This window comes from Pelobates fuscus, chromosome 2 (assembly GCF_036172605.1).
Source record: "Pelobates fuscus isolate aPelFus1 chromosome 2, aPelFus1.pri, whole genome shotgun sequence".
In the NCBI taxonomy this organism is placed as follows: Eukaryota; Metazoa; Chordata; class Amphibia; order Anura; family Pelobatidae; genus Pelobates; species Pelobates fuscus.
The window spans coordinates 223,984,068-223,999,570 of record NC_086318.1 but is presented as its reverse complement, the minus strand read 5'-3'; the positions used below and the strand labels follow the sequence as shown (position 1 = coordinate 223,999,570).

Here is a 15,503-nt window from a genome sequence, read left to right as displayed (position 1 = left end):
TTTTGCAGGTGGTTCACGGTTTTGTGAGCAGACCCCTACATTATACACTGTACAAATCTTTTTAATACAAGCATAGCACCGATGAGGTACTGTGTTACTGAAGTGAGATTGACCATTGCTCAAGCCAACACTCATGTACCTTTGTAATTAATTTAGGAGGTAATTCCACAAGGCTCTAGTGGCCCAGAGGTAGACAACCTGTGGCACTCCAGATGTCGTGGACTACATCCCATAATGCTGGCAAAGGATCCGAAGAGATGTACTCTACCACATCTGGAGTGCTGAAGGTTGCCTACCCGTGCATCTAGCCTGAAAGAGTGTGCTTGGCTTATGAATAGCATGTACAGAGTTTTCATAATTGATTAGAGATTGTAAATAAAGGTTTGAAGCTGTGGCAGGGTTACTTGTCCTGAAATGTTAACATTTTCAAACCACAATCCCCATAGTTATTGGCCAGTCTATGGCTTTCAGGATAATAGGAGTTATAGCAACAGCAGTTGAAATGTTACTGGATGCCATGCTAAGAGTGTTGGCAGACCAGAACTCATTGTAACGATTGTGAATAACATTCCATGATGTGTGCTGGCTTGGTATGGGATTTAACCAATGAAGCAACATTTATATTAATTACATGACAGCTTTTAATGCAAACGTTCACCTAAACTATTAACCCTTCTAGGAACAGCATGTCAGGACTCTTTCAATAACAAGAGATTTATTTAACTCTGGTCCTGAAGTGGTTAAACTATGAGTGGAAAATGGCTCAAAATGTGCCATTGGCAAGTGAAAATTCAACCCTTGCGAGTAGAAAGTCATCCCTGGTAAATTTGTCATGAACCCTCCAGGCTTGCAGTCGTGAGCTGCTTTTAAGGCTGTCTAGTGTCATAAGACTTGAAATTTTAAACCCTGAGTGGAAACCTAAACACAAAATTTGGTTATATTTTGGGTATTGGTGGCATGTCAAGAAACACATATTCCTTCTTCAAATGCTACAAATAGGCCAGGTGGTTGAGACACAATTCTGGGTGATTCTTGAATATTAAGGATCGGTCAATAGACCGCTACTCTAATTGTGCATTAAACCAATTCTGTTGTTGGGATTTTTTTTCTTTCTATATTTAGTTTCATTATTTTTAGAAATATTAATATGGCTACACTATAGAGCAGTGATGGCGAACATTTTTGATTCCGAGTGCCCAAACCGCAATACAAACCAACTTTTTTTCCCCTCAAAGTGCCAACACGGCAATTAAACCTAAATACCGAGGTTTAAGTTTAGAAAAAAAACAACTCATACAGTTGTCCGAACTAGGGGTGTAGTGTGTGCATGGGAGTTCGGTGCATACATGGAGTGCAGTGGAAACACTGTATGTATGGGGCTAGTGTGTGTATGAGTGTTTAGTGGGACAGTGTGTGTGGGGGGCAGTGTGTGTGTGTGTGTGGGAGTGCAGTGGGGGCAGTGTGTATGGGGATGCAGTGTTTCTGTGGGGGTGCAATGTGTGTATGGAGGAGAAGTGTGTGTATGGGGGTGAAGTGGGGGCAGTGTGTGTATGGGGTACAGTGGGGGCAGTGTGTTTATGGGGGAGAAGTGTGTGTATGGGGGTACAGTGGAGACAATGTGTGTGTAGTTGGGGGATGATTAACAAATAAGTGTTTTTTTTTATTAAAAAAATATGCTTTATATCCCCTCTCCCTTCTTGCCCAGGGAGGGGGAATATCGATTGTGAAGTCCTGGTGGTCTGGTGGAGAATCCCTAGCGGTTCTAGTGGTGAGTAAATTTTAGCCTGCAGCTCCTGGGCTAGACTTCCCTGTCGCAAGAAGGGAGCGTGGCCATGGTAACCACAGCAATGCTCCCTGCTCGCAAAAGAGACTTGGCACAGCTGCAAGCTAGAGCTCCTGGGTCTCCTCTCCTTCCCTGCCTGCTGCCCAGTAAAGTGCCTGCGGACCAGTGAGGGAGATATCTGATCTCTCCTCCGGTCCGTAAAGGCACCCAGCAGGGCCGGCGATTGGATAGCACCGGCCTTGCAGAAGAGAACATCAACTCTCGGGGAGGGGTGGATCAATTGCCTCGTTGCCCCCCCTGGATCCTCCACTGCACCAGTGCCCCCCCTCCCCGGGACCTAGCCATAGGTTCGCCATTGCTGCTATAGAGCATTACTTATGGTAAGTAGGGACTGAACTTAGAAGAATTCTATATATATAGTATACAATGTACGTAGAAGAGTGATATATAGACATATGTCCTATGCTACAGTCTATTGTAAGCCTATTTTTCTGGAACAGTAGTCTTTTGTAAGTTTTTTCAAAGCTCCAGAAAGTGTCATGATGCATTTGGGAATAGGTCTGCTTAGACTACCAAGGTACAAACCCTTAGACATGAGTATGTACATGTTTTGGTACATATCTTCTATTCTCACCACACTGATACAAAGATTTCGAGTGTGTAATGATTGATAGCAAGAGCACATGGAATGTTAAAGCACAGACCCTACAACAGGTTCTTTACAGATATACACAGCAAACATAGTTTATGTGAAGTCAATCCAATCAGAAAAGAAGAACCCTAGTTGACTTTATAAAGGCACAGCTGGTTTAGTGCAAAAAAGAATATGGTTAAATATTAGTTACAAAGTGTTTATCCATTACGCAATAAGAAAAACCTTTACAGTTTTTATATTATTAACTCTACGTACCCTAAATGGAAAATAATTTACATTGTTTAGCATGTAGGAAACATAGAACTATATAGAACATGGACAGGTTCCTCTTATGCCATCTTTAGTCTTGTGTAGCTACTAGTATCAACTGTATTACATTACTACCCTCTGTTTATGCCACTAATAGGTAAACAACTAGGTTAATCAATCACTGCTTCGATATGAACTTGGATAGGGTAAAATAGACTCATTAACCCCTTAAGGACCAAACTTCTGGAATAAAAGGGAATCATGACATGTCACACATGTCATGTGTCCTTAAGGGGTTAAAGTCCACAATACTGCTTATTATATGCATTGGGAAGAGGTGCCATTGTTTAACCAATAGACACTTTTGGGAAACTCTGGGTTTTTTAAGCAACCCGTTAGTTTGATAGTCCAATCAATTTCAAATCCAGTTTGAAATGTGGTAAAGGACGTCTAAAATGCATAATTATATTTATTTTCTGATTCACCTATTTAAAAATACAATCATGAATTATGTAAAGGTGGAGTGTCACACAAGATATCTAATTACTAAACTAATAAATTCATAGAGTTGTATCGATAATCAGCAATGATTGCACATTTTGCTTTAAGTAAACTGTAGCATGGAGTTATATTACAAATTTAATTTACTACTTGTGATGTCTGCTTAAAAAGAAATAATGTCAAAATTTCACTGGGAAGACCTTTTCGAGATAGGCAGTAAAAAAGAATGAAATGCATTATTTTCATATGATTTGTGCCAAGAACAGCAAATCATCATTTTAACAATAGATGGAAATAAACCTGCCCAGTGTCAACATAGAAATACAAACGATCCCTGATTTCTAGCTATACTCTTTCCATCTAACGAGTGCATTTGAGATGTGAACACAATTATGTATGCTGATCCTAAAACACATACACATCCAATATAGACTATCACAAGGAGAAAGCTCCAACAAGTGCATATTCCAAGGTAGACTGTTTGAACTCCATTCCTATCTAGTAAGGCAAGCATTTTGCAGCTCTAAAGTTTCAAATTATAAAAAGATTCAACGTAGAGGGTTCCATTAAAAACAATGGTAAGAATTCACCTTACAAGTAAGCAAGCACAGCATGCTTAGGTCATTCTTGCAAGTTATAATATCATTCCCAGTTTTTTTGTGGCTTAAGGTTTTTTACTGGGTGTGTATTGTGCCCAGAGAACCAGATCATTATACTAGAAATGCAGGAACATTGGAACAGAGTTCCACTTGGGCTTCTAAGAAGAATCAGAAGCAGCACCACATATTCACTTTGACACAGTGTTTTTAGTCTGATATTGTCTCGAAGCATGTAGAATTGCTATGTTATTAATATTTTTTTGTCCGTTTCTTTCAACACAGTGCTGTAATTCCTTTTTTTATAACAAGTCAGTTGAATAGCACCAGTTTGCATAGGTGTGGGTATTCTGCAGAATTCTTGGGAGAATACCATCGTAGGGTTACCATTTCCCTGGAATGGGTGCTCCACATTCATACCATCCAACATAGTTATGGGGAGTCCCAAAACCAATCCGACCAAACATCACCGGCTCTTGGATATACTGACGATAATAACCTGTGATTTAAATATATAGATGTTTAGTTTTTTTTTACTTGAATAGTAATATTGTTTGGAATTTATTATAAAATAGGCAACACATGTAAAAATATACAGAAAACTAAATACAGTGAACCTTTGCATATTTAACATAGCTGTGTGTCATTTTTCATATTTAATTTAAAATAAATATGTGTGTATGCGTGTAACATTTTTCAAATAGTTACATTTTAAGATAATACATTTCAATTCAATTTGTTTCTCCAACATTATCTGACTTTTGTTTATTATAAAGATGCAGGATGCAGAGTTTCTCTAGAGCAGGGTTAATTAAGATGTCTCTCTTCTGAAGTTACAAAATCAAATTTCCCATGATATGGTCCACTGGTAAATAACGCTTGACTGGTATAGGGAGAAGGGTGAGAAATGTCCACTGGATGCTCCAAATCAGTGGTGTTCAACTGGTGTGTCTCAAGACACCTCAAAGTATGTCACAATCATTTTGACTTTTTGCAGCATGGATTCCTTAATTATCTGTTTTTAAAAGTGTCTGCATTAAAATTGTGATATCTATCCATCATAATTACTATACTGATTGATATAGAAGTAGGTATGCATATTTCTCAACTAAGCCTGAAACAAAAGTGGCATTGTAATCAACTGATAAAAAAATAAGTATGCCATGGATATTGCTCCTTTGTTTAAAGTATATCTTGGTCCAAAAAAGGTTGTGAGCCATTACTCTAAATTAAGAATTTGAGAAAGTTTTTTAAGATTAAAATTACTGTCTTGTCATGACAGTGCTTGTCGTGAGGCCTCAGTTGGCCGCATATATTCCTCTGGCGAGTTGGGACTCTTCAAGGCCACAAGGCACTTGGCATAACCCAGTTTGTAGTGGTCTTGTTCCACTACCACCTTGTTCCTGGGGGAATTGAAAAAGTGTAAGTAATATTAGGCCACCAAGAGGGCCTGCCAGGACTTCTTGTGTCTTGAAGCCAAGGCGCCATGAAAACTATGCATTCTCCTATCTCAGCTAACACTGGGATAGTGGGTTGGGTGGGGAGGTCTCCCCTTCAAAATTCATGCACAGTGTTGTTTAAGTACTCAGTTGTTCTAACCTCCTTGTTAAGTTATCTGTTTTGGTGCTGTTCCTTCACATTGTGCTGTGACCCATGGCTTTGTCTACTGATCGAGAATCTTTCAGCTTTTCTTTGAGCTTTGGAACTGTTTATACTGACTATGTCTCTTGGATTAGCATATTTGATAGGTCTCCTCAAATTAACAATACAGGTATACAGAATCAACCCTTACATGCCTATGGCTGCTGAGAGGATATCTAAAGTATACAACACCATTGCTAATTGGCCAAATACTGTCTAGGCTGCTTCTTCATGTTTTTGATAAAGATCATATTCATGAGTGCTTAACATCTATATATGTTTAGTAATCAAATTTTGGAATGACATGTAGGTGTAAAATGTAAGGACACCTTGTACCTAGACTATTTGTGGCTTTGTCCCATGAGAGAAATAAATATCAGCCTGCCCCTAATGGGAGATATAGGAACAACAGCTGGAAGAAACTACTTCTTTACTATTGGCTTAATTTAACCTTTAGGTGGCTAAATGTTTTGTTGTGTAGTTATCAGTTCAACATACATCTATGCAAAACTATTAAAGGAACATGCATTACTTGAAAGGTATTTTTAAACCTTCAAGCAAACACGTTTGAGACATATAGAAAACAAAATAAAGCAGAATTATATATTTTTTTAAAATTATGTAATCTATAGATAAACTTACCATAAACTTGACCAGATTGCATTGCTAGGCATGCTGTGCTCATTTAGGAGAGTCACCAATGACAGAAATGCTGCATTAACTTACCATCAACCATGGGCATTATATCTACATCAGCAAGCGGTCCTGTCCTTCCATCCATATAAGAATCCACAAACTGACAATGATCCTCGCCTCTTCCCCAGCTGTCTCCTATGCTGTAAAATGTGTCTGAAGAAAAAAGAGAAATATTTTGAATGCATTTTAACACAAGTTAAGTTGTTCTTTGCAAGTCTTGAAGATTCGCAGCAAATTGCGTAAATTCAGAGAAAAGTCTATTTCTTTAATTTCTTAATTCATGACATCATTTTAAGAGACGGCTTGGATGCTTTTTTTTGTACAATCAGAATATTCAAGGATATAATAGATATGTATGTAAACAAATTATTGATCCAAGAAAAATCTGATTGCCAGTCAAGAAGGATTTTTTCCCTTATGTGGCATAGTTGGCTACATTTGTTTTTTTTTTCACCTTCTTTTGGATCAACAGCATAAAAGAATGGGCTTCACGGTTGAACTAGAAGGAGTTTTTTTCAACTTAGACAACTATGTAACTATGCAACATCCACAGTATATTAGAATGACACTAATGTAGTGGGCAGTTCCTGTCTGAAGTGTTTCTTTGGAGAAGTGGTCCCTTTAGCCACCTCAATGTGCCCAATTAAAAATTAACTAAAATTATCAAGTTAATTTGGCTAAAAGCATGCACAGCTCTCTAGTAAAGCTTCAAATAAATGTGACAGTAAACCTTGGAAAGTTTTCTCTCATTAAAGTGTGCCTTGGTCCAAAAAAAAGTTGTAATCCACTACTTTAGGAAAATATGTGGTATGTAATTAAACACAATTTTAAAGTTTATTTAAGCTTATTTTTAATACACTTTCTAAAGTTTGACCAATAAAAGAGTTTGTGAAGATTTGCCAGTAGTCTAAATCTCAGTTAAATAGACCGATTTATTGTTATTGTCTTGAATGTAATGGGACACTTAGCACTTTAAAAGGATACTCCACTGCCCAAACGGGCAAAAAAGAATAAATTACTGTTTAGTTATTGAGAAGCCTCTGCATTGTCTGATCTATGATTTAAAGTTAGAAACACTAGTCTGTGTGTGAGGAGGCAGGGGCACTCAAGTAGAGTGCACCTGACACTTCTGTTAGCTCAGGAGAGCTAACAGAAGGAGGTAGTAATAATTGCATAATTTTGGTATGAATATAACCCTGGAATTGGTACAAATATGCCACAGTTTTGGTTTTGTGTAAAACCATTTTTGAGTGGTTTGACTAAAACTAAATATAATAAGAGCTGTCAATTGTGACTTCTGCACTAGGAATATCAATGTTAACCAAATTTGGAAATATTAATTGACTGAGTATAGTATTTGATGACCATGGCACATTAATGCTGTCTAAATATGAACAGAATTGATTTGTGACATGTAATATGGAGGTTACTTCTGGAATAGCAATATGCCACTGAATGCAGAAATAACTTCCACAATATGCTATTGGGGCACTTTACGGGAGTCTCTCAGTTTGTGTCAAATTGCTTAGAGGGCCCTTTTAAGATTAAAATTTAAATCCCATGGGATTCTAAAATGGGGAAATAGTCAAGAGAGTCACCTCAAAAAAGGGAAGCTGTTTGAATAGGTCACAAAACATTGCAATTCCATGTGTGTGCATGTGTTAGAGAATCTAATATATGAAAAGACATACTTATATGTGCCCATATGCTACATTCTCTTTAGTTTAATTGTTTTTCCCTCCATAATATTTGGTATTGCTAGAGACATGGGTATCCGCATGGGGGGCAAGAGGGGGCACTTGCCCCCCCCCCCAGGGTGTTTCACCATGCCCCCTCCACACAGGAAATTTTCCATCAGACTGTGACAGCTCAGTCTGAGGGAAAGAATGAGAGAGGTGCTGGGGGCTAGAGGGAGGTGCTGGGGGCTGCATTTAGGCTGCCAAGGGGGCAGAGGGAGCACTGTGAGACTCCCTTCCAAATCCCTGTTCGTGCCTTTATGCTCTGCCCCCGCATTGAGGCCATGCTCTGCATGCAAACCCCACCCCCTCACAAGCTCTGCCTCCCGCACTCACGCTGCTGACTAAGTAAGGGGACAGAACATGGAGACCACCTCAAAGTGCTTTGCCTCCCACAGTCTTCTGTGACAGGTAAGCTTCAGCCCATGACAATGTGTGTGTGTGTGTCAGTGAGCTTGTAGTGACCATGTGTGTGTCAGTGAGCTTCTCTGTAGTGACCATGTGTGTGTCAGTGAGCTTGTCGCTAGCTTGTGTGTCAGCTAGCTTTTCTGTAGTGAGCATGTGTGTCAGTGAGTTTGTAGTGACCATGTGTGTATCAGTGAGCTTTTCTGTAGTGAATTTTGTATGTAGTAAGCATGTGTGTCAGTGAGCTTGTCTATTGTAAGCATGTGTATGTATGTCAGTGAGCTTGTATGTGTGTGTCAATGAGCTTATTTGTAAGCGCGCTTGTGTGTGTCAGCTAACTTTTCTGTAGTGAGTAGGTTTATATGTCTTAGTGAGCTTGTTTGTCAGTGAGCTTGTCTGTAGTGATCATGTGTGTGTGTGAGATTTTTCGTAGTGAGCATGTGTGTGTGTGACAGTAAGCTTGTCTGTAGGGAGCATGTGTGTGACAGTAAGTGTGTCTGTAGTAAGTATGTGTTTGCATACCAATAAGTTTGTCTGTAGTAACCTTGTGTGAGTGTCAGAGTTTGCACTAAGTTTGTGTGTGTGTGTCAGTGAGCTTGTCTGTGTGTGTTAGTGAGATTGTCTGTCAGTGAGACGATTTGTGTGTATCAGTGAGCAAGTGTTTTTATGTCCATAAGCTTATGCGTATCAATGAGATTGTTTGTTTTACTGTAAGCCTGTGTCAATGAGCTTGTGTGCTTGTGTCAGTGAGCTTGTCTGTGTCTGCATGTGAGTATGCTTACTTTATAATTACATTATTTACACTGACAGTACCAATACGTTGAATTAGAAAAAGAAACATACCACATACCAATAATATATACATAGATATATATACACACACACACACACACACAGACACACTACATGGCATAATGACTTATGCGGCTGGCATACATTTTTTTCCAGGGCTGCTTTGTACCCCCAGTTCAGCCCTGTAAAAGGGGCCAAGCATGGATGACATTACACTTATCCCCCCACCTTGGAAAAATTAATGCGGACGCTCATGGCTAGAGGTACTTCCTTTTATGTGTAGTTTAAAATGAAGAAATATCTTATCAAAAGGTTAAGTGGTACAAAGTTCTAAAAGTGAGGCAATCACTATTGAAACAAATAAAACCAATAAAATCGGCAAAGCAGTCCATTGATCATTGTTTAAATTTGACAATTTTGCTCCACTTTTCAGAACACAACAGTTTGATAAATTTCCTCTAAATTTAAATTTCCTCTAAGCATTAAGGCCGCCTCCAACACATAAGGTTCTATGTGAACAGAGACCCACAGAATGTTCTTTTTATTTATGTGTCCCCATCAAACTCCTAAAGGATCACACTTTTTATACATTCATGGTAATAATCTTAAACAATATTTGTCTTACCCCTTAGATTTTCACTGAGGTAAATCTTATACCGCAAAGAGTTACAGAGTACAACACCCACAAATTTCCTGTACCAGGTACGCTTGACGTATTGTTTGCCACTGCAACCTGAAAAACTTGAGTCGTGTTTGAATGCAAAGGGGATCCATATAGGCTCACCACCTTCAAAGAAACAGTAGAAACAAATCACTCAGTATTGCTTCATTCAGATGCTGTGTAGAACAAATCATCGATAAACAAGACATTCTATTGTTTTTATCCCTTGGCAACCAAATAGTTAGATCCATAGTAAGTAGATGCAGCCTCAATAAATTGCATTCAGCAGAACCATACCTTAGTGACAAATGATTTATTTATTTAGAGATTATAAAGTATAACAACATATGCTTGGAAGCAGAATTCTGAAAAAGCAGAACCAGGTGTTGGTTAAATTGATTATGCTAATTTGGTGGTAAATGAATAAAACATACTGTTAGCATGTCAAGTCATAAACATCCTAATAATGTTCACAAAAGTTAATTTATTTAATCCATTTCTGTGTTTCTCTTTTTCTTTTTCTTTTTGCTCTTTAAATTGTCACACACAGACACACGTATTTATATAGAATTGTACATACTGTTAAAATAAAAGGTATATTGCGATAATAGTTAAAATTACCTGGAGGTCTCACAATAAGCAGAGGGTTATCTGTAAAAAATACAAACAGAAAATTATAATAGTCGTGTTTACAAATTGATAGTAGATATGCGTAAACATGTTTAATGAAAAACATTTGTGTGTGTATATATATATATATATATATAATTTTTTTTTATGTAAGTCTATTTGACTCAAGTGAAAAGTTTATACAATAATATCGCCATGCTTATTCACTCTTTAATCAATAATAGCTCTTTTAATCTTGCCTATAGCACCATCATATTCTCAAATACAGTGGAACCTCATAACTCGAACAGTCCTGTTCTCAAACAATTCTGAAGTCGAACACAAATTTTGAGTAAAAAATGTCTCGTTAAGCGAACAATCTTCGTTACCCGAACATCAAAGAGCCGCTCACTGGGGCCATGCGACCCCTCCAGGCAGCTGTCACCACATCCCCCCCAATCTCACCGGGTGGGAGCCCATGAGTGCACACTCCACTCTCACTGGGATTGCCTGAGTGTGCTCTGTGGCTAGCAGACAGTGAGCTCACCATGGAAGACAAACCTTCCCATGAGCTGTACTTACTGTGACTCTGAGGGTCCCCACTGCTCCCAGCAAGGGGGAGCAGAGAGGAGAGCTGCAGGGGGGGGGGGGTAGGACAGAGGAGAACAGAGAGGAGAGCTACAGGGGGGCAGGACACAGGAGAATAAGAGGAAGAGGAAGATTGCATGTAATATAATTTGAGAATTATTTTTAATACATATAAATGTAAAATGCTGTAATTTTGGGGGTCTGGAACTGATTAATCAATTTTACACCTTATTTTTTACGGGAAATGTTGAGTTCCAAGGTTCCACTGTACATTATAACAGGACCAGACTGAGGCTTAAGTCAGTTTGGCTTCTAATGCACTCATAGCTGAGTTCTATTTGCTAGTGCTGCTAGGGTGTAAAACTCAGTGCTGTCCCAACTCCTCCAGTGTCTGTGTGTGAGGCAGGACAGAAAGTGTACTAACGGGGGGCGGGGCCTGACAGCCGAGGCAGCCAGACGTGCTCTGTAAGAGCTCCTGCTTCTGGCCCGATAAAATCGAGTTTTACGCCCGGGCTACTCAGCGACCAAGCCACAATATGCACACATCTTGCTAAGGGGTCCTCGGTGCACCGGAGGATACCCGCTGTGAGCCTGTCCGACCCCGGTCCGTTCTGGCAGCGGCACGCGGCCTACACAAGCCTGAGCTGGGGGAGACGGCCGCTCTCCTAGCTCCTCGGATGAACGGAACGGACTCGGGAATAAAACTATCCTTCCCCCCCCCCCCCTCTGGACCGGTGGGGGTTATCCCGGTATCCACTGGTTGAAGCCTATACCGACCCTAAGCGAAATCCGCCCCAAGACTCCTGATCGCGGCTGACTACTCTAAGATGGCGGCAATACCTCTGTCCCGCCAACCAAGCCTGAAACAGCCGATGGAGCCACAAGGAGGGGCCGCCGAACAGGTGCTGGAGCGCTTGGAAGCAATCTTTGCAAACCTCTGGGCCAAGTTGGAGGCCCGTATCACAGCAACGCCACGCCGACCTCCTGAGGGAGAGCAGCCCAAAGAGCTACCCCGTAAGCCTGCGGAAAGCCCAGCAACTACTGGGGGTCACCCTGCTACACATAGCGACATGAAGAACCATCCCCCCCGCATGACCAAAGGGAAAAGGCACAAGGAATCACAGCGGCGAGCACCACTTTCCCAAAAAGCCCAGCAGCGTGGACATTTCTACTCACCTCGACCGCAGAGCTCCAGACTCACCCGTCGGGGGCAGCGCAACCCTGGGAAAGTCCCCTCAAGCCACATGGCAGACGAGACCGATGGCACACGGAGGACACACCTGCCCCTGCCGCTGCACCGCACACAGAGAGAGCAGGTGGGGGAAACAGGGACTGGTATCAGGCACCCTCATTGTACCTGGACTTTAAGTGGCATAGGTTGAACGCCATGAACGGACTCACACCAGACCCAGTAAAACAAGGGTATCAGCCAGTTATATTTTCTGGGATTTAACGTTCCTTTTTCTGTTTGTTATTATTTGTTTTACTGTTAATTTATATATTGCCTATATAGAAACTAGCAGTCTTACTTGGACCACCCTTAGGCGATTGAAATATTATCTTGAACAGTGGAATTTTGTTTTTCTAACTGTTTTTATTTTTCATGTCCTGCTGTCACTCTTCTCATGACTCACACTGTCTCTCCCTGGTAAAAGCCTAGATTATTTACATCGCCACTCTTCACTCAAGCAGGGCAATCTATTATTACGCATAGTTGAATCGTATTAAGCATAGTTAACCTCGAAGAGGCATGGTTAAATCTTATTAAGCAGTTAGCACCCTACTGGGTGTTGATAATGTATAGCCTGTATGATGAAAACCACATAACTACTGTAGTGACTTAAGCCTGTTTATATAAAAAAAAAAAGTGCAGTGTCTCTTATGCCACATTACTATTACCGCATGTTTCTTTTGTGTTTGTACCAGCTGTCGTGGCAGTACAAAACTGATTGTTAATTCTATGCACAAATAAAATAAAGAATTAAAAAAAAAAGAAAGTGTACTAACCTCTCACAGTGGAAATGCCTTTCAGTAGGGACAGGGGAAGCTGTCAGTGATACACACTGTACAACCATTACTGCAGCTCTATTATCATTAATCAAACTGGTTTACAGCAGACATAAGAGAGTGAACACTTTGCAAATAACCCTTCAAACAACAAAAGCCTAAACTGGAAAATAAACTCTTTACCTTAAAACTTTAACTCCTATTAAAAACTAAACACCTCATGTACCTCAATACTAAGTTAAATTACACTATATTCGCTAGAACAACTTCAGCTTAATGTAGTTATTCTGGTGAGTATAGCCTGTCCCTGCAAGCTTTTTAATGTAAACAATGCCTGTGATTGGCTATATCCCTGTGAAGACACTTCGGGAGACACTTTAAGGGATACTATAAGCACCCATACCTAATGTTTAACCCCTTTCTGCATCATGGAGGGTGCGATGGAGGGGGGCACTATAAGGAGCTAACGTGCCAGGAAAACACCTTTTTTTTCCTGGCACTGTAGTTTCCCTTTAAAGTATCTTCCAGGAAAAAGGGAGATGTTCTGCAGATTTTGATAAAATCTGCAGCCTTTGCAAGCTCTTTTAAGACATACCCCCAATGAATACATGCACGTGTTCCTTTAAATAGCTTATATAAATAACACTTTGTGTTATACCTTCAAATACATTTACATTTCAAGCCCTAACAGTTGTGTTTTACGCTAGATTCAGAATTTAATTTGTGGCTCATCTTGTCTCTCATTTGTTCATGTTTCGATATACCAGCACAACCAGAGTAAAAGTTAAAATTTACAAAGCCTATTTAGAGCTAATCAGTAAAAATATACAGGTCTTAATTATTAATAAATAAATTAGCAATATCTCAACAGTATCAATACTCATACCTGATTCTGTAACGAATGAGACATGGGAGCTCATAGGTCCAAACCCATGAGGATTTTTGGCTTGAATTTTGAAATAATATCTGAAAGTAGAAGAAGAATATTGTTACTGTTGCTTTCAAAAATGTGTGGCAGAACAATAACAGAACATGACATGATGTATAAATAGATACAATTTTCTGAAGGATAATTAATGAATAACAAAGTAATCATAAAAAACTCCTTCCACTCGCCTTCCACCATCACCCAAATCTTTATTTAGATGTATATTCTTTACATTATCTTCACATTTTTCTCCACAGTCCTTCCCTTGACATGCAAATGCCCAGGAGACCAACAAATGAATTTTTGAGTTATCGTTGAACAGAATCTTATGAATCTAAGCCAACATGGCTTTTATGGAAAAAGAAAATCTCAGACTTAGCTAGTTTAAAGTACATTATACATATCTGTTTTCAACTCACATGAACTCAGTGCTTTATAGAAAACCCTCACAGTTGAGCTTCCAACACAAGTATGTGCTTCATATTTGCCGCCTCTACAAGGAAAGACAACTCGCCTCTAGTGATGTCGCGAACATAAAATGTTCGGTTCGCGAACGGCGAACGCGAACTTCCTCAAACGTTCGCGAACCGGCGAACCGGGCGAACCGCCATTGACTTCAATGGGCAGGCGAATTTTAAAACCCACAGGGACTCTTTCTGGCCACAATAGTGATGGAAAAGTTGTTTAAAGGGGACTAACACCTGGACTGTGGCATGCCGGAGGGGGATCCATGGCAAAACTCCCATGGAAAATTACACAGTTGATGCAGAGTCTGGTTTTAATCCATAAAGGGCATAAATCAACTAACATTCCTAAATTACAATGGATATGGATTGACACCTGACATATGACATATTGACACCTTGACATATGGATTGACACCTGTCCTCAGTGACCCTGATACACACTGACACAGAGCAGAATAGGGACTGTTCCCCCTACATAGGGTCACTTGGCAGATATGGATTGACACCTGTCCTCAAAGCCCCTGATACACACTGAGAGAGAGCAGAATAGGGACTGTTCCCCTTACATAGGGTCAGTTGACAGATATGGATTGACACCTGTCCTCAGGGACCCTGATACACACAGACAGAGCAGAATAGGGACTGTTCCTCCTACATAGGGTCACCATTTTTAGCCCATGGCAGCTCATCTCATCAGGCCTTTTTTAGTCGAATGTATCGCCCACTGTCAGTCCCTTCGGGATCCATCCCTCATTCATCTTAATAAAGGTGAGGTAATCTAGACTTTTTTGACCTAGGTGGCTTCTCTAGTGACAATATCTCCTGCTGCACTGAAGGTCCTTTCTGACAGGACACTTGAAGCGGGGCAGGCCAGAAGTTCTATCGCAAATTGGGATAGCTCAGGCCACAGGTCAAGCCTGCACACCCAGTAGTCAAGGGGTTCATCGCTCCTCAGAGTGTCGATATCTGCAGTTAAGGCAAGGTAGTCTGCTACCTGTCGGTCGAGTCGTTCTCTGAGGGTGGATCCCGAAGGGCTGTGGCGATGAGTAGGACTTAAAAAGCTCCACATGTCCTCCATCAACAACACGTCTTTAAAGCGTCCTGTCCTTGCTGGCGTGGTCGTGGGAGGAGGAGAATTACTTTCACATCTTCCCCTGTTAGATTCCCGTTGTGCTGTGACATCACCCTT

General features: G+C 40.4%; 1 protein-coding gene across 1 annotated transcript in view; it reads right to left on the bottom strand.

Annotated features, from left to right (window-relative positions):
- Window positions 1-2,989: 2,989 nt before the first annotated feature.
- Window positions 2,990-15,503, bottom strand: part of FNDC1 (fibronectin type III domain containing 1) — a 219,065-nt gene continuing 206,551 nt past the window's right edge. Inside the window, exons 16-20 of the mRNA XM_063443210.1 lie at window positions 13,806-13,885; window positions 10,337-10,366; window positions 9,680-9,841; window positions 6,152-6,274; window positions 2,990-4,283 (exon numbers count right to left, since the gene is read on the bottom strand). Of these exons, the coding sequence (XP_063299280.1) occupies window positions 4,168-4,283; window positions 6,152-6,274; window positions 9,680-9,841; window positions 10,337-10,366; window positions 13,806-13,885 (511 nt within the window). The 3' untranslated portion in view covers window positions 2,990-4,167. The remainder of the gene's footprint in view (window positions 4,284-6,151; window positions 6,275-9,679; window positions 9,842-10,336; window positions 10,367-13,805; window positions 13,886-15,503) is intronic.